Source organism: Sminthopsis crassicaudata, chromosome 1 (genome assembly GCF_048593235.1).
Source record: "Sminthopsis crassicaudata isolate SCR6 chromosome 1, ASM4859323v1, whole genome shotgun sequence".
In the NCBI taxonomy this organism is placed as follows: domain Eukaryota; kingdom Metazoa; phylum Chordata; class Mammalia; order Dasyuromorphia; family Dasyuridae; genus Sminthopsis; species Sminthopsis crassicaudata.
In genome coordinates this window covers 35,200,067-35,218,627 of record NC_133617.1, presented here as the reverse complement: position 1 = coordinate 35,218,627, position 18,561 = coordinate 35,200,067, and the positions used below count along the sequence as shown (strand labels likewise).

General features: G+C 64.6%; 1 protein-coding gene across 1 annotated transcript in view; it reads left to right on the top strand.

Annotated features, from left to right (window-relative positions):
* Nucleotides 1–18,561, top strand: part of NCOR2 (nuclear receptor corepressor 2) — a 208,674-nt gene that overhangs the window by 82,455 nt on the left and 107,658 nt on the right. Inside the window, 7 exon segments of the mRNA XM_074299344.1 lie at nt 192–244; nt 3,391–3,457; nt 5,354–5,526; nt 6,263–6,353; nt 7,764–7,942; nt 11,481–11,535; nt 13,652–13,750. Coding sequence (XP_074155445.1) covers nt 192–244; nt 3,391–3,457; nt 5,354–5,526; nt 6,263–6,353; nt 7,764–7,942; nt 11,481–11,535; nt 13,652–13,750 — 717 coding nt within the window.

The window sequence follows — 18,561 nt, the reverse complement described above, 5'->3', positions numbered from 1 at the left end:
GTCACACTATCAGTCACTGTCACACTCACACGCACACTCCCCCAGGGCTGGGGCTGGGGTCTGCCTTCCTTTTGCATCCCCAGCCCCTCACCGGGAACTGAGGTTGGGGGGCTGGGCAGCAGTGCGCCCGCAGGGAGGGAGCCCCGGGAGCTGTGTCAGCGTTGACCTCTGTCCCTTCTCATTTATTCCAGCCCTTGTACAACCAGCCCTCGGACACCAGGCAATATCATGAAAACATTAAAATGTAAGTATCTGGAGTGTCTGCGTTGCCAGGCCGAGCCTCATTGACCCCCTCCCCCCCGGGCTGGGCCTGGTCTGGGGCCAGGGTCCTTGGGGAGGGGGAGGGGGGCAGGGTCTACAGTTTCTACCAGATTCTCTTGGGTGCTTTCTGATGTGGTTCAGTGGCCAAGCTGGGGGGTGGGTAGATCGGTCAGGAGGTTCGAGTCCCGTCCCTCACTTCATCCTGGCGTGACCCTTGGCACATTGCCTGGTCTTCAGGCCACAGGTGAGCAAGGATGGAGGCGTGCAGTCTGGCCTGGGGGCCGCCTGGCCCAGACCACCCCGCCAGGCCAGACTTTTGGAGGTTCAGCTCCTGGGGGGAGGCAGGACCAGTCAGCAGCCGTTAGTGCAGGGCCGATGCTCGGCTCCCCGACACGGGACTTGCTGGGCAGCCTCGGCGGCCCCGCAGCTTTCTGGGCCCGCCTGCTGTGAAGGGCCTGGCCTGCCCCTCCTGCACTGCCTTCCTTGGCCCCCTCAGTGGGGGCTGCGGTGAGCAGGGTGGGATCGGGGGGAGGCTCCCTGACCCAGCCTCGTCTGGGCTTCCAGGGCGGTCGCTCCTGCTTCGAGTGACTTCTTTCTTTAGTGTCCAGTGGGGGAGGTCCTGCTTCTTCTCTGCGGGGCGGGTCCAGTCCTGGGCAGCTCTGGGCCCCCTTTGAGCCGGGGCACACTTGCTGAGGCCTCAGGAGGTGTCCGCCTGGGTGCTCCTGCCCCCCTTGGAGACGCAGGCCACCTGGACCTCCTGAGTAATGCTCCCGGGCGGCCCCTCCGGCGGTCGGGGAGACGGGAGCCTCCTTTCCGGGAGCAGAGTTCCAGGATAGCTGATGCTTCAGAGGCCCATGGGGCAAACAGGGTGGGGGAGGGTTAGTCACTGAGGGCAGCGGAGGAGGGAGAAGATGCCAGGCCGGGGACAGGGCGCTCATCTGACACCTCCCGCTCCTAATTAAAAGACAAAATGTTGTCTGTTATCAGTTCATTAACTGTGTCCCCAGGACCGACAATCTAGGCAAAAATTCTCGCTTCCTGCAAGATAATCAAATCAGGGTTCCTGGGGGGATCAGAGGGGCGAGGAGGAGCGAGGCAGGATAACGAGGAGGTGCAGGGGGTGGGGCGAGAACCGAGAGCCCCGAGACGGGGCGAAAAGAAAAGGGCCCTGAGACGGGGCTCCGGTGGGGCTGTCCATGCCGGGCGCAGCCCAGGACGCGGGAGCACAAGCCGTTCCGTCCCCACAGGGCAGTGGGCCCCTGCCCGGCCTCCCCGGCCTCCTTTCTCTTCCTTCTCCGCTAGGCCGAGGCCCCTGCACCAGCTGCCCCTCGCTGTGCCCCAAGGGAGCGCCTGAGAACCCTCCTGCAGGGAAAAAGCTTAATGCCAGCCACACCCTCTTTTTAGCATCATCTTCATTTCTGAATGAATCCCTGCTCCCGCTTACAGAGCTGGAGGCAGTCCGGGTTGTGTCAGTGATTCTGTCCAATCCTCTCCCCACCCCCCCCACCCCCTGGGGGCTGGGCTCCTGCCCCCCTCACCTCCCCGACATGGAGCTTTCTGGGCCCTCCTGCTGTGAAGGGTCTGGCCTGCCCCCCCCCCCCTTCCTTGTGACCAGGGCTGAAAGGAGGAAAAAAGCTGCAGCTCAGGAAGAAGACTGGCTCTGGGGGTCTGGCCCGGGGCCTGCAGGACCTCACCTGGCAGGACCAAGGCGGGCTGGGGGAGGGGTGAGTGTGAGTGTGTGATTGTATGTGTGTGATAATGTGTCTGTGATTGTGTGTGATTGTATGTGTGTGATTGTGTGTGTGTGTGTGTGTGTGTGTGTGTAAGTGGATTTTTCTTGTCAGTGGTTTTCACACCGCTGATTTGTGAGTAGAAAATGAGAAGGATCTTGAAGCAGATTTCTGCCAGATCTGGGGACACGGCTGGGGGTTTATCCTCCCCGTCCTGGTTTCTGGCCCTGCTCAGCCCTGCCCTCGGCGGGCCCCAGAAGCGCCGGCTGGCTCTCCTCCGTCCTGTGCAGTCATTGGATGGATGGCCCTCTTCTCCTCTTGGGCGCCTTGCTCAGGTCCGTGGTCCCGGCCTGGCTCGAGCCTCTGCGAGAGTACCAGACTGGGGCGAGCCAACGTCTCTGCTGGTGTGAGCAGAGGCGGCCTGGAGAGGCCGGGGAGGCTGTAGGGTGGACCTGGCGGGCCCAGAGAGGCCAGAGAGGCTGCAGGGCGGGCCTGGGGAGGCCGGGGAGGCTGCAGGGCAGGCCTGGGGAGGCCGGGGAGGCTGCAGGGCGGGCCTGGGGAGGCCGGGGAGGCTGCAGGGAGGGCCCAGAGAGGCCTGGGGAGGCTGCAGGGCGGGCCTGGGGAGGCCGGGGAGGCTGCAGGGAGGGCCCAGAGAGGCCTGGGGAGGCTGCAGGGAGGGCCCAGAGAGGCCAGAGAGGCTGCAGGGCGGGCCTGGGGAGGCCGGGGAGGCTGCAGGGCAGGCCTGGGGAGGCCGGGGAGGCTGCAGGGCAGGCCTGGGGAGGCCGGGGAGGCTGCAGGGAGGGCCCTGCGGCCCATTTCCTTTTCTCTCTCAGCCTCTGGTCTTACTCCCCTCCTGGCTTCCCCTCCATCCTCCACCCAGTAGAAAGCTGCTCGTTGTGTTGGTTAAACTCCGTCCAGTCACATCTTCAGCTGCTCCTCCGCCTGTGGGCCATCCCTGGCTCTCTCAGAGCCCAGACCCCTTGGCTGCCCTGCTCAAGAAGCTTCAGAGGCTCACTCTGATCCGCAGGCTCCCCAAGGCCCCTTTTCAGAGCGCATTGCCTCCTAGTCTCTGGACTCAGCCGGACCAGCTCCTCGCGCTTCTTGTTTCCGGAGCACAGTGTTCCCATCTCTAGCCTTTGCCCAGGCTGTGCCCTTCTCCTGACACACCTTCCCCCTTCCCCACCTTGGCTGTCCCCGCCAGGCCTCGGGCCACGTCAGGCACACAGTCGGTGCTTAAAATACAGGATTCCTTGGAGTCTCTCGGCCTTCGCCTCTCAGTGTCCAGAAACTCCTGGCACTTGGGGCTCCCTGGCCCCGTCTCGGGGTCCCCGAGGGGAGGCGCGGGGGTGACGAGGATGTGCCGGCCCAGGAATCAAATTGGGCTTTTCTCTCCCTGCAGAAACCAAGCGATGCGGAAGAAGCTCATTTTGTACTTTAAGAGGAGAAACCATGCTCGGAAGCAGTGGGTGAGTGAGCCCCTGCCCCCCTGTGGCGCACTGCCCTCCTCGGGTGACCCAGGCCCCTGCCCCTGCCCTGCCCACAGCGGGCGGCCTGCACAGGGCCAGACCCTCCGAGAGAGCTGGCGGGCAGACAGACGGGGGAGGAGCCGCGGCTGGATGAGTCAGGCCCCGGGGTGGAGAGAAAGGGGAGCTGAGTGCGCCCCCTGTCGGGGGAGCCTGGGACTCTGCCTGTGCCCCCTGCTATTCCCTCCCACTGCCTGGAGCTGAGCCCCCTCCCCCCCTGCCTCGGGCGCTCCCACCTCCTTTCTCCCTGGCCCTCGTTAGGACGGGGGCTCTGGGCGGGGCTTGGCGCCTGGCACAGTGTCTGGCAAACAGCAGGTGCTCGGACCGCTGTCGGACTGACTGCCGCCCAGGGAGCTTTTTCCGCTATTTCAGCCCTTTCGGTTTCATGAGCCATGGCACCGAGGATTGGGGGGAGCGCGGGGTCCGCCGAACCCCAGGGGGCAGCAGGGTCTGGCTCCGGGCCAGCGCCGCTGCTACAGCGCTCACTAGTGCTGACAAGGGAGCCTGCAGCCGCCGCTGGGGAAACTGAGGCTGAGAGCTGGGGGAGGGGAGGAGAGAGAGCAGGCAGGGAGGGGCACGGGGCTGCCGCACTCCCTGCAGCCACCACCAGAGGGCAGCCGATGCCGCCAGCTTGTCTGGGCTCCCCAGGCCTCTGTCCCGGGCTGGGCTGTGGGGCCTCCTCTCTACAGACTGAGTCACACCGCGGGGGAGGGGTCAGAGCCAGGATGGCCCCCTCCGAGTCCAGGGCTGGGGCCGGGTCTCAGCCCCGAGCCACCGCCGGACACTGGGCCCAGCACCGCGTCCCCGGGCAGACCCCGCTTACCGCTCCCCTCGCGCCCCCCCAGTGCATGCCCGGGAGGCCCTTTGAGGGCAGCGTCTCCAAAGCCCGCAGGGGGGAGCCTCCCGAGCCTCCATTTTACTGACCCGGAGCGAGCCTTTTCCAAGGTCACACAGGCTTGGCTGAGCCGAAATTCGAACCCAAGCCTTGGGGCTTCCTGAATGTTCTTCCCCCTCATTATTTATTGGATTCTGAGTCAGAAGAACCTTCGTTTCTCTGCACCTCAGCTTTCCCCTCCCTACGATGGGGACATTAGTGTCCAGCTGCCAGGATCACCATGAGGTCCAGATGTGGAAGGAGTTGATGGGCAGCTGGGCTGACCCCGCCCCCACTGGGCTTGTGGTGGCCTCGGGACTGAATATTGCTTTATTCCCAGCCCCCCCTGAAGTCACCTTGGACAGAGGCTGGGGGGTGGGGGTGGGGGGCCTGCTGCAGCCCTGCCCAGGCAGCAGAAGGAAGATCCCGGGAGCTTCTCCCTCCCTCCCCCCCCCATTCTGCCTTTTGTCCTGCAGGCTTGCCCCTCCCCCTGGGCTTGCGCCCGGAGCTGCGGGGTTTTCCGGGAAGAGCCCGCGCCCTGTGCGAGGGATGCCCGGCTCTCCTGACCGGGCCCCACGTAACGGCTCCTGCCCTCATGGACTCGGCTCTATGGCCTCAATCCTGGTCTCCTGCAGAAGCGGGGCCGGGCTGGGGTCTCCCACAGGGACGACCCCCACTGTCCACCTTACCTGGTGGGGGTGGCTCCCCGTCCGCTTGCATCTTTTCCCATCAGAGCAGAGGCTTCCGGGGCAGCGGGATGGGGAAAAGCTCCCACTTTTGGGCAGGGACGCCCCCGGTCTGGCCCGCCATTCTCGGTCTGTAAGCGAGGGGCGCGAATGCTCTGCTCCGCGGCTCGTTTGGGCGTCCCAGCTGGCTCAGCCCCCCCTTTCCCAGAGGAGGCGCGTGAGAGGAGGGGCTCCGTGCCCCCCGCTCACGGCCCGCCTTCTCCCCCCCCGGCCCTTCAGGAGCAGAAGTTTTGCCAGCGCTATGACCAGCTGATGGAGGCCTGGGAGAAGAAGGTGGAGCGCATCGAGAACAACCCTCGCCGGCGCGCCAAGGAGAGCAAGGTCCGCGAGTACTATGAGAAGCAGTTCCCCGAGATCCGGAAGCAGAGGGAGCTCCAGGAGCGCATGCAGAGGTGAGCCGAGGGAGGGCCCGGGGGCTGCGGCCCAGGGCAGAACCGGCCACGGGAGGAGACTGGGGGGCTCTGCCACGGGGTCCCTGGGCATCGGCGCGGGCCCTGTGCCCGATAGGTTAATGGTGTATGTGGAGCCGGAGGCATCAGGCTGTGGTGGTGGGGAATCCCTGACATCAGGGTCTCAAGAGAGCAGGACTCCCCTAATGGGATGAAGTTTGGGAATCAGAAATATGAAGTCTGACGGGTCTCACAAGGACAAGGCGGGGACCTGCTCCGCTAGCTTCTGTCTGGAAAAGATCTGGGGGTCTTAGTGGTCTTAGAGCTCGGCAAGAGTGAGCAACTTGAGGGAGACCCTCCGAGAGGCCTCTGAGCCCCCAAGGATCAGGGTGTGCTCCTGTTGGGGCCAGATGGCACCGGAGCCTCCTTTATTCTGGGTGTTACTGTGGAAGGGCACGGAGCTGGAGGCCTCGGGGCAGGCTGCTGGGACGGTCAGGAGTCTCTAGCCTCGCCGCCTGTCAGATGGAGAGCTTGCCTAGTGGAGGTAGCACCTGGTCCCGAGCAGTGAGTTGGGCCTGAGTTCCAGTTGTGGGCAGTGGGCCTCCCTTTGCTCCCTCCCTTAGGCGCTCCCCTCTCTGGGGTAAGTTGTGTGTCTTCCCCAGCCGCGGAGCAGACAGAGGGGCTCCCCGGGCGAGAGAACGCCTGATCCTCAGGGTGTCCCTGTACGCTTTCCCAGCAGGGTAGGACAGAGGGGCAGCGGCCTGTCCATGTCCGCGGCTCGGAGCGAGCACGAAGTGTCGGAGATCATCGACGGGCTCTCCGAACAGGAGGTGGGTTCTGGTCCGTCCCCTCCCCCTTTCCTCTCTGCTCCCAGGGACGTCTTGTGTCCAAGACCCAGCCCTGGAAGATGCCCCTTGGTCGGCTGGTCCTCCTGGGGGACGGGCGCGCTGGGGTCGCAAGGCCCTCGAGGCAGCCCTTACTCATGGAGGAGCCGTGGGCGAGGTGCCCCCACGTCCCAGGGCCTTCCTTGTCGACAGCCCTGAGCTTGAGAGACCTGGGGGCACCCGGGGAGGAACACTGACCAAGCGCCACTATGGGCTGGCAGCTCCTCAGAGCAGGAGTTCCTAACCTAGGGCCCCCCCGGGGGCCACAAACTTGGGGGGATCTTTCCTTCAAAATAGTTGTTTTCCTTTGTAATCCTACTTATTTAATTCATGGGTGGCACACAGTAATAGCAGCAAAAGAGCCTTTGCACAGCGCCCTAACGTTAGCAGTTGGAGACGGCCCCAGAGCCTCCGCAGTTTGCCCAAGGGGGTGCAGGTCTCTCAGCCCCCCCTTCCTGATCCCTCTGGGCCAGGCCCTGTGCTGAGCCCTCCGCTCACAAAAGCAGAAACAGCTCCTGCTCATCCTAGCCGGGGCATAAACAGGGCCTGCCCAGGACTGTGTGTTGGAGTCACAAGCCCCTGGGCCTAGCAGGCCCTGAAGGAAGCTCAGAGGGAGGAGCCCCTGGGAGAAAGGGAGGAGGGCCTGGGACAGAGGTTGGGCCCAACTCCCCAAGGGGGGCTTGAACTTGGCTGTGAGAGGCCTTGGTCTGGGGACCAGGCAGGGAGTGGGGCCTCCCAGACAAGCCCACCCTTGGGTTGGCGGTGGAGGGAGGGAGCCGAATGGCCTCTCTGGCCCTCCCTGGGTCCGGAGTGCCGGCCCAGAGCCTGGGTGGTCAGCGGCTGGGGCCTGGAGGCCAGCCTGTGCCCTACTGGTTTACAGCCCTGGGCTTTCCAGAGGGAAGATGGATGGCTTCCCTCCTGCGGGAGAGACGCCCAGAGCTTCTTTCTGCCCTAATTTATGGGCCCGCCACAGTAAAGCTGTCTGGGCCGGCCCCTAAATCCTCCAGCGCGGCCGGGCTGGGCCTTTACTGCTTCCACTCTGCTCTTTGGGGCTTTCTCCTTCCTTTCTGAACCTCTTCCTCCTCCATGGATCCCCGGGACACTCTGGGGCCCAGCCGCCTCCTTGTCTCTCTCTGTCTCGGTTTCTTGGGCGCCCTGTTTCTTGGCCTGCTTCTTCCCTCCCCCCTCCCCCATCTCCTGCTCTTTTCTCTCTCCTTCTTCCTCCTGGCTCTGTCTGGACCTTCCTTCCTTTCCCTCTCTGCTGGGCCGCTCCTCTGTCTCTCTGGCCTTCTCTGTTCCCACCTGTAGCCCCCCCGGTCCGTCCCGTGACCCTGCCTCCCTCTCTCTGCCCCCCAGAACCTGGAGAAGCAGATGCGCCAGCTGGCCGTGATCCCCCCGATGCTGTACGACGCCGACCAGCAGCGGATCAAGTTCATCAACATGAATGGCCTCATGGACGACCCCATGAAGGTCTACAAGGACCGGCAGGTGATGAACATGTGGAGCGAGCAGGAGAAGGACACCTTCCGGGAAAAGTGAGTCCGCCCCCAGCCCCATCTCGGGTCCTCTGGGTGGAGGCGCTGAATGCCCAGCAGAGTCACACTTGGACAAAGGGGGTGGAGGCCCGGCTCGGCCAGGCGCTGGGAGTGCGGCTGCGGGGTCACAGGGCCCACAGGCCAGTCTCGGGCCCTTCGCGGTGTCCGCTGTGGTCGGCCTCGGGGGCTTCTCTGGGAGCTGGGCTGCAGAGGATGTGGGGGTGGGGAGGAAGGCCTTCCTTCCAAGGAATGTTTTGGTTTTATTCCTCCCCCCACACTCCCCTTCCCCCCAGAAATTCCTCTCCAGCCATCATGCTTTTATTTAGTGCAGTGGAGTATAATAGTGAGACAGCCATGAACTTTGATTAAGCAACTATTGTTTGCCAAGCACGGGCGAAGTGCTGCGATCAAAGAAAGGCAGGAGATGGTCCTGTGTTCGGTCCCAGCGGGGGGAGACCCCAGGAAGGCGCTGCTGGGAGCTTCAGGAGGGGGATTGGGGAAGGAGCCTCTTTTGGAGGGGCTGGATTGAAGATGTCCTGAGGTCAGGCAGTTGTGGGCCATGTGAGAATAAAGGTCACGAGAGAGGTTAGGGCTGGACCGGCCCAGAGGAGAATTGAAACTCTGGGGGCTGATGAGATCACCCAGGAAACCCTGTGGAGGGAAAGAATAAGGCCAGAGGGCAGCGGGAGTGCCCGGCCGAGAGCTGGCACTGGGGCTGGGGGGAGGGGGCCCAGAAAGGGGCCTTGCCTGGGCCGGGGGGTGCTGCAGGCCGGTCTGAAAGCAGTCCTGGCCAAACGGGGGGAGGAGTAGACTGCACAGTTATGCTCTAGAAGGGAAGTGTGGGCACCAGTGTAGACGGCCTCCTCTAGGTCTTTGGCCACAAAAAGCAGGAAACGGAGCCATGACAGTGGAAGTGCAAGTGGGGCTTTGGGGAAGGGGCGACACGGGCATGTTTGTAGGCCGTGGGGATTGGCCAGTGGGCAGAGTTTGGGGAGGGTCTCTTGGGCCTTGGCCAGGAGAAGGGGAAGATGGAGCAGCTGGAGGGAGGGAGGAGGTGGAGGCTGATAGGGTTTGGAGGTGAGCAGGCTAGTCAGTCAGGGAGGTGAGAGAGGACTGCCTCGCCTCGTGGGGCCCAGGAGGAAGTAGAGGTGAGTAGAGAGACACTGGAGACTCCCAAGGGTTCTGGATTCGAATGCTGCCCTTGGCATTTCCTGCCTGGGTGACTTGGGCCACGGCCCCTCTGCCTCTGGGGCTCCCTGGTGGCAGTGGGCACGGGAGTCCCCGCAGGCCCCAGAGCCCTGGGTGTCAGCCAGTGTGGGCAGTGTCCTTCACTGGGAGTGGCCGGGTGCCACTCACTCCCCTCCTCCAGCTTTCTGTAAAAAAGGTTGGTTTCCATGGTTTCCAGTCTCCTTCCTTCATTCAGGAAACGCTTAAAGGCCTAAGCAAGCAGAGCCCCACAGGCCCCCGGCTCCCCCAAAGCCCGCTCCCTGGAGAGTTAGACCCTTCCCTTTCAGACATTGGGGAGAGGGGGTAAAAATCACAAAAATGTTTCAGGGCCCAGAAGCGAGCCGTCCTGGGACAGGCATTTTCCCGCGACCCCCTGCCTAGCGTCCCCAGAAGCCTCGACCCCTCCCCCAAGACATCCGCGCTGCCAGGGTGGCATTCTGGGCCCTCGGCCTGGAGCTGGGCCCCTGCCACCCTCTTAGGACGTCCGGCACGTCATGGGGCCCCTCGGGTTGTGTTTGTGTGCACAATCAGGCTGCGGAAGGGGAAACCCAGCCTTGGTCACAAGCATCAAGGCAAGAGCCAGTCAGTCTGCAAACATTAAGCCCCTACTGTGTGCCTAGGCACTGGGATATAAGCACAACCACAACTACTGCAATGGTCCTTACCTTGAAGGAGGTACACTTTTACTGTTTACCAGGCACTGGGGATATAAGCACAAAGAATGAGACGGTCCTTACCTCGAAGAGCTTTCATTCATTCAGTGCACATTTAGTAAGTCCCTACTGTTTACCAGAAATTAATTGCTGGGGATAGAAGCACAGAGAATGAAACCGTTTTTTCCTTGGGCTCACACCCATTTATTCCATACCCATCCATAAAGCCCCTACTGTGTGCCAGGTCGGTTCTCAGCAGGTGCCTTGTAGGTTGTTGACAGCGTAGCAGGGAAGTGGAGACATGTGACCACCTGGGAGGTGGCGCGATCCAAGGGTGCGGGAGAATCGGCCACGAAGCTTGAGCCGGGCCAGCGAAGCCGAGCTGCGGCGAGGAGCTCTGGGTGCCCGTCCCCTCCCCTCCCCCCGGAGAGGGCGCTGCCGGGCCCAGGCAGACTGGTCCTCACTGAGCCTCAGGCTGGCCACGGGCCACAGGCTGTCTGGGCCTGGCCTCTCCTCTCCCAGCGGGGGACAAGAGTCAGAGATAGGGAGGGGGCAGCGGCAGAGAGGAGGAGGGAGCCAGGAGGCAGAGCCAGGGGGTAGGGGAGAGAGAGCAGCAGTGCGGCCCGTGTGGGCCAGCCAGGCGGGACTCCCGGAGGACCAGGGCCGGAGCAGGAGCATCGGGTGTGATTCCCTTTGAGGGGTCCCCGGTACCCAGTCAAGTTGGGGTGCCCGCCTCCTGCTGGCCAGTGGCCCCGAGTAAGATAGTGAGCCTCCCAGCGGCCCTAGAAGGGCTGGAGTTCCTTGGGACCCCCCTCCCCCCAGCTGTGGCCCGGGACAGCTGTGCTCGCTCTGAGGGGGAGGGGAGGGAAGGGAACGGGCGCTGGACAGGCTCAGGGTCCGGGCCGGCTGGGGTAGGTGGAAAGGCTGCGGGACTAAGGCCCCCCTCCCCCCCCCCAGCCCTCAGGCTTGGCTGGGGTTGCTGGGTAAGCTGTGAGGTCAGAAGTGAGGGTCAGAGGTCCAGAGTGGGCCGGGTACCCGGATGGGCCCCAGGCTGCTGGCCCACCTTCCCCGCCGCCCCCGACCCCGCCGGGAACCTGGGCCTGTCTTCCTTTGCTCTCAGCCCCAGCCCCTCCCAGCCGTCCTCCCTCCCTCCCGTGTGGCCTAGACTGGCCAGAGGAGACTTGCTCCCCCGCTAGGTCCCAGGAATCGGGGCCTCCTTCCCTCCGTCCCCCAGGGCCGCCTGGCTGGCCCACACCCTTCCCCAGCAGGGTCAGGTGCTTCTCAGGAGGGGGGGCGGGGTTTGGGAGCCCCCTTTTCCCAAGCTTCCCCAGATCAACAGCAGCAGCAGAAAAAAGTGCAAAAGGGGGAAAAAAAGAACAGCTCTGCTAAAAAAGCCCGAGCCGCCCGTCTTTCCTGGAAGCTGCGTTAGCAGGACAAACAAATGTTATTTTCTCCGACAAACTGAAGAAGCAGTGAGTCACTGAAAGGAACGCCCTTTCTTGTCGGCCCCGCCCCCTGCCAGCCCCGCCCCCGCCCACCCCCTTGGGTTTAACTGCCCGGAGCCAGGAGGGCCGGGCACTGGGGCGGCCGGTCGGGCCGGCCTGTGGGCGCTCGCAGCCGCCGCCTCCTCCCTCACCCGGCCCTCTCCTCTCTCCCAGGTTCATGCAGCACCCCAAGAATTTCGGCCTCATCGCTTCGTTCCTCGAGAGAAAGGTGAGTGGCCCCCGGCCCGGCCACGTGGGGCCGCCCTCCCGCCCCAGCTTTTACCAGGAGAGGCCCCTGACCCCGTGTTTTCCCCCCCATGTTTTTCCTGTCTCGGGGTGAAGCAGGGAGCAGCCCCGCCCGGGGCCCAGCAGCTGGGCCGCGCCAGGGCACCCCAGAGGGACGCCCGCCGTCTCTCCTTTGCCAAGGGCCTCGTGCGGGTGACCTCGCGGTCCTCACCCAGGCACGTCGGAGCAGCGCTTCTGTTATACCCATTCTTACAGATGAGGAGACTGAGGCAGGAAGTGCACATTTACACAGACAGCCCCCACCCCCTCCCCAAGAGGCACCGGCTCTGGCCCGGTTCAGATACCGCCCGGTCCGTGTGCTCACTGTGGGGTCTTGACCAGGCTTCTTGGTCTCGGAGCTTCAGGCTCCTTGGCTGCGAGCAGCTGCCCCCCCACGGCCTCTCCCCGCTCCGGGCCTGGCTGCCAGGGTAGCCCCGTGCTCCGGCTGGGCCCGAGCCCCCTCGGCTGTGAAACCTCCTGTGGACAGCTGAAGGCCCCCCACGCCCCAGCTGCTGTTCTCGTGGCCCCAGAAGCCGTCCGCCGGCACGGGAGCCGTGGCGGCCCCGGGGTCTCCCGTTTAGTCGGACCGGCCCTTTCCGGAAACAGCGGGCGCTTTTACAAGGTTTGGAGCCCCACAGCTTCCCCCTCCCCCCCAGACGACAGGCAGTCTGACATAGGTCGCACATGTGCGATTGTGTAAACACATTTCCACACTTGCCCGTTGTGAAAGAGGCTCCGAACAAAAGGGAAAGGGCACCGGGAGGAACCAAGGGGAGCCGTCGGCTCCGAGTCGCCCAGAGCGTCCGGCCCAGCGCAGGGCAGCAGGAGCCGGGTCGAGCCCTTCCCCCGAGTCTGAGCGAGTCCCCTCAGCCGGGCACTGCCCCGGGCACCTGCACTGCCCCCCCAACCCCTCCGGGCTGAAAGGCCCCAGACTCCGGCGTTGGCACTGACTGTCTGCTTCCCGGCCCCCCCCTTCTCCTGGGGGCCTTTCCCGGGCCCTTTAACCCCTCTGGAGGATCTTTCTCAGGCTGGCCCCTCCTGCAGGCAGGCCCGGCTCTCTCTGCCCCCCGGGAGTTCTCCATCCGGGCGCGGGACGGAGCCGGCGTCTCCTCGCCCTGAGCATTAACCGGGGCTCGGAGCGAGAACGCAGCTCATTAAAGACCGCTGCCGGCCCGGGCCCTTTTCCCGCTGGGCCAGAACTGTCGGAGGCCAGGAAGGGGACGCCCTCGCCCCCCGAGCTCCAGTCTGGACTCACACACAGTCTGCCTCAGTTTCCCCGGGGCTCTCCACCATCCCCTCCACCTCCATCTCTGGCCCTAAGTAGGAAATGCACAACACAGTGGACGCCCCAGCCGTGCGATTGAGTGCCACGTTCGATGGGTTCAGCCCTGCTCTAGGTCCCGAGGACACGGCCCGCTTTCACAGCACTTACGTCCTGGGGGTCACAGGCGTGACCCCAGGGTGGGACCCCGGTGCCCACTGAAGCCCACCCTTCGGGCCCCGCCGGGCCTGGCTAATCTTCCCTTAGGACCTGGGTCCAGGCACGTGGGCCCCGAGACTGTGGCCGAGAGCGAGCCGAGGCTGGTTCCTCAGTCTCGACCTACTTGGGGAGGGGGCTCCCTGGGAAGCCTGGGAGGCGCCACATCACAGCTCGGCCATAAAGAAATATTATTTGGTGATAAAAGAATGATTGCTCTCCGCAGTGGGAGCGGACTTAATGGAATTCCTTACCCCGGGAGAGATCCAGGCTGAAATTACAAATGGGTCTTTGAAGGGCTCAGCAGAATTCATGGAAAATAGAGCAATTAGAGGCTTTTAGAGGAGGCTGGCGGTGTTTTAGGGGGGCGTCCAGGAGCCTCCCCAAAGCCTCTCAGCGCCCGTCAGGTGACAGAATCCCAGCTTGTCACGGGGCTCCAGGCGTATGTGCTTGATTGTGCTCATGTCGGGGGAGAGAGTGCCGGAGATCGGGATGTGGGCATGGGGGGCGCCCCACAGCCGGGCGGAGGCCCCGCAGGTGCCCCCCTGGCCGCCAGGTGAACGGCCCCGTCTTCCTCCTGCAGACCGTGGCCGAGTGCGTCCTGTATTACTACCTGACCAAGAAGAATGAGAACTACAAGAGTCTCGTGAGACGCAGCTACAGGCGGCGTGGGAAGAGCCAGGTAAGAGACCCCTGCAGTTGGGGCTTCCGCTCCCGGGCCCAGAGATTGTCCCCCCGAGAGACGGGGCCACCCGCCGACTGGGCTTTCCCTCCCCCCCGACCCCGGATCCAGCCTGCCTTCCTCCTGCCGGAGACCCGGGGCCAGGGTGGCCGTGGCCTGCTCCCAGTTGTGGAGACCCCTGCCAGGGTCGCCTCCCCGGGCTGTCGGGGATCACACGAGGCTCCTTGTAAGGGGCCGCCCCGTCGTTGTTCAGGAGGGTAATGGCTGCTGTCCCGGCGCCCGGGCCTGGAAGGTGCTGAGAGTCCACTGAGCCTCTGGCGGCCGGGGGGGAGGGGCAGCGGGTCAGGACCGGTGCCACATCGGTCCAGAGGGCCTTCCATGAGCCTCCTCCCAGTGGAAGGTGGTGCCCGGTGAGGGAGGAGGGCTCCCTGAGGTCCGGCAAGCCCCTCGTCTAGGTTGACCTTCCCGGGGGTCACGGGCCCGAAGGCTGGCTGGGGACAGGGAGGCGATCTCAGCGCTGGCAGGAAGGGGAGGGGCTTCTTGGTCTGCATAGGAGCCTCCCACTCAGAAGTGTGCCCAGCTGCCTGGGGAGCCAGGCCCTCCGAGGAGGACTGACTGCCCCTCCCTGGCAAGGCTGATGGGCCTGTGGCAGCTGTAGCTGTTGGTACTGCCCTCTCCCCTCCGGGCTCCCTGGCTTTCTGCCCCCCTGCCATTTTCTATTGTATTCTCCTTCCAGAACCTGGGGTCAGGTGCGACCTCCTGGGGACCCGGGCTGGCTACCTGCCGCGCCTGGCACCCCTGACTTCCTTCTAGGCACACTTCGGGCATCAGGGGCTGGCCTAAGGGCCGCTGTCTCCCCTCCCCCGGCTCGGGGGAGCCGTGTCTTTGTGCACACAGTCGGCTGACAGGCAGCCGTTCCTCTGTTGCTCCGGCCCACGCTGGTGGCCTCGGAGGCCGGAGCTTTGCCCAGGCTCCCCTCTGGTGCCTCGCGGTCGTCCGGTGCGTGATTTGGGGACGGGCAGTGGTGTCCGACCCAGTCACCGGCGCAGGGAAGCAGCCCCCAGGGCTTGAGGAAGGGGCTTCTCGGAGACCCTCAGCCTGTGGCCTGTTCTCTGGGAGGGGGTTTGCTTTTTAAGGAATATTTGTTAATTGTGTTTCTGTAGAATTGCTTTCTTTGTTGTTCTTCCCATTTTATTGTACATTTCTGAGAAAGGGCTCATGGGAATCGCTGCCCGGGGGTCCAGGGCATGAAAATAGTAAGCCTGAGCCACAACAGCCCACCCTTAGCACATGAGGGATCTGCGGCCTGGAGGGGAAGGGGCCTGCCTGGGGTCATGCACTTGTGACCTTGACCCCTTGGTTCTGGAGCCAGAGTTCTTTCTCCGTGTCATGCTGGATGTGCCCAGTCTGTCTGCGGTGCGCGTGGACGGGTCTGCTTGACGTGTCAGCAGCTGAGGGAACTCCTAAGGTGGGCACCCCCGCCCCCGCGCGGAAGGCAGACAGCCTTGCCAGGGGCTCACGGCCGGCGTGCCGGAGACAGGACTTCCTGGCTCCCGCCGGCAGCTTCCCCGGCCTCCCAGCAGGCCCTCCCCTCCCACGGTGTTCCCCTCCTTGGGGTAGCCCCATGTCGATTTGGGGAACAGGCAGAAAATGCGTGGAGCTGTCCTGAATGGCAAGTGGGAGTGACGGATAGTCAGGGTCCCGCCAGGGAGCAGGTAGATCATCTCCATTGGCTGGCCTTGCAAAAGCTCCCTCCCCCCCTCCCCTCCCGGCCCTCCTGCCTCCCTGGCCGGTGGGCCCGGATTGCCCCATGGCAGTGGCCCACCGGGGGAACTGGGGCTCTGTGATCCCCTGATGAGTCAGCCCTGCTGCTGGGCAGCCGGATTAAAGAATTAAGTCTTTGTGAAGCCCAGTGGCCTGCGCCTGGCACCCGCTAATCTGGTTTCTTATTGTCCGATGCCTTCCAGCAGCGAAAAGTGAAGCCCGCTTGTCCTTAGAAGGAGAAAAGGACTCGGAGCCTTTGTCCCGATGGCTGGGGGTCCCTGGGGCGGGTCACGGCTGCCGGGTCTGTGCCGTGGGGTGGCGAGCGCCGGAGAGCTGGCCTCCCGCGATGTTCTCCTCCCTCCTGTTTCTCCCCGCCCTTTGTTGGATTTGTGCGGAGGGGAGGGAAGGCTGGGGGGCACGGGGCCCCCAAGGAAGGAGCACCGGATTCAGGGTCCCAGGGCCCCATCGCCTCCCCGCATTGGCCATCAGGTCCAATCAGTTTGCCAGCATTGATTAGGCACTCACAGTATGCTAGGCACTGGACCACAGCGTTGGGGACGCAAAGGAAGGGGGGACCAAACCGTACGTCTTCCACCTGGCTGGAGCTTCAAAGCTGATGCAAGTCGCCTTCTACGGGCCCCAGGGGACCTCGGGGTCTGACACACCCCAGTAATGTGGTCTGGACTTTGCCTGAAGCTCTCTGCAGGGGGGAGCTGCCCGCCTCCTAGGCCGCCTGAGCCCCTTGGAGAGAGCTCTGCTGACCAGTGTTTCCTGACCAGGGAGCGGACATTACCTCCTTGCACCTTCTGCCCCGGGCCCTAATTCTTCCTGGGCCAAGCCGGTCAGGAGCAGCGCCGGGCTCTGGGTTGCCCTTTTCCTTTTGTTTTTAACCAAATGGATTTTCTCTGAAGCTCCAGGGGCCCGGGGTGGGGGATGGGGCCGAGCTCCAGTTGAGACCTGGGGGGTCACGCTGGCTCCTGCATGGGCCGGGAGGGGGCTGGGCTCGGGGCCTCCTCGCCCCGGTGGGATGCTCTCCCCGGCCTCCCCCAGCGCCTGGCCCCGCCAGGGATGAGCCGGGCGGGCTGGAGGTTGATGCCCCCAGCCCGGAGCCATTTCCTGCCAGCCTCTCAGCCTCCTCCAGCCGGGCCTCTCAAACATGGAGAGACCTGGGGCTGCTCCTGGGCCCGATGCCTCCCTTGGCCCAGGGCAGGGGGGCTGCAGGGCCCCTCCCGGAACCCGGAGCTGTGATGGCGGCGCTGCGAGGGCCGCGGCTCTGATCAGTCTCGTGGGGGCGCTCTCTGCGCCCGGCGTGGCTGGTCTGGCTCAGCAGGGGCGCCACGGTGCAGCCCCGGAGGGGCAGTGCCCTCCCGGGCAGCCCGGATTCGGATCCTGCCTCCGGGCGTCGGGGGCCTTCGGGAGCGTTTGCCCGGCTGTCCCTCGGTCTGTGAACTGCTGCAGCTGGCCGTGTCCGGGCCTCCCCCCTCGGGGTTTTGCCCTCGGTGACGCTGAGGCCGCTGTGGCCCAGAGTGGGGTCACGTGGGGAAAGGGGAGAAGCAGGATTTGAACTCGCACCCTCTGGCTCCACCGTCCGTAGTGCGCTTTCCTCTCTCCTGTTATTCCCGACCCAAGCAGCCCAGGGACCAGAAGGGCTGGAAGGGCTGGCTCCCTGAACGTTAAGGGAAGAAGAGTTCAGTCAGGAACACTTATTAAGCGCTTGCTGTATGCCCAACGCGGGGACACAGAGATGGGTAACAAATGGAGGCGGCAGCGCCCGGTCATCGAGAGCCGGCGACCCTCGCCAAGGGGGAAGTTTGCCCGGGAAGGAGCCCACCTGGCCAAGCTGCAGAGGTGGCAGAGCGGGCTGGGAGCCGGCCCTGCCCCCGAGTCCTCCGGTGTGGAGGCTGTGGCAGGGCCTGCAGAGGGGCCACGTTTGTCTGCCCGCCTTGGGGCAGTCATGGCCGGGCTTGAAGCACCGGCGTGCCCCGGACTTTCTCCCTAGCTGCTGCCTTCTCTTCTGTATGGATTTCTCCTCCCCCCACCTCTGCCCCCTCCTCATCTCTGCCCCCTCCCCCATCTTTCCCCCTCCCCCGTCTCTCAGGAACAGCATGAAGGAGGGAGGCCTGTGATGAGCCCCCTTTGTGGAGGGGATCGCTCTCCGGACACAGGTCAGGTCCAAGGGCCCCCTCCCTGCCCTGCCATTCTGTGACAGCCGCATCTGCTGCTCATTGGTGTTGGCAAAGGCCGGGGGTCAGCGAGGCCGGGGGTCAGCGAGGCCGGGGGTCAGCGAGGCCGGGGGTCAGCGAGGCCGGGGGTCAGCGAGGCCGGGGGTCAGCGCCGGAGAGGACCTTCTGAGGGCGGAAGGGCCGGCGAGGGCCTCGGGAGGCTTCCCGGAGGAGGCCAGCCTTGGCTCCCAGCCCCGAATGACGGGCCTCCGGGGGCCCACATAGACTGACTGACCAACACAGTGGTCCCTGGTGGGTCTGGCGCCCCCTGGGGTCCCCCTACCGGAGCAGTCGGAATCGCGGTGTTGAGCGTTTCTGAGCTCGTCCTGTGTCGCCCGCTGGACTTGGCGCGGGGCCGGCGGCTCCCCCTAGTGTCAGGTGTGACGTGTCCGAGCCACCACGTGTGCTGGGTACGGGTTCACACGGCCGTGTGTTCATACACGCGCGTGCACGGGAGAGCCCCCGTCCAGCGGCCGGCCCGTAAGGCCTGAGGGGCAGCTCCTGCCTCTGGCGCTGACCCGCTGGCGAGGGGGGAGGGAGATGGCCCGCGGTCATTAAGTTGTTCCGGGAGGGTCTTCCCCATCTCCCCCTTCCGGCCCGAGGCCGAGTTCTCCGGCTGTGAAACGGGCGCCCGCCGCTCACACGGCTGCGTCAGTGGCTTTGCAGGAGTTAAGGGGAGCCCCGGGCCAGTCGGTTTCACCGTGGCGGGGGGAGACCAGGGCATCAGCGCAGGGAGCGGCGCGGCCCCAGCCCCCTCCCCGAGGGAGAGAGGGTGCAGACCCCTCCCCAGAACAGGAAAAGTGACTCAGTGCGCGTTTCCTATGA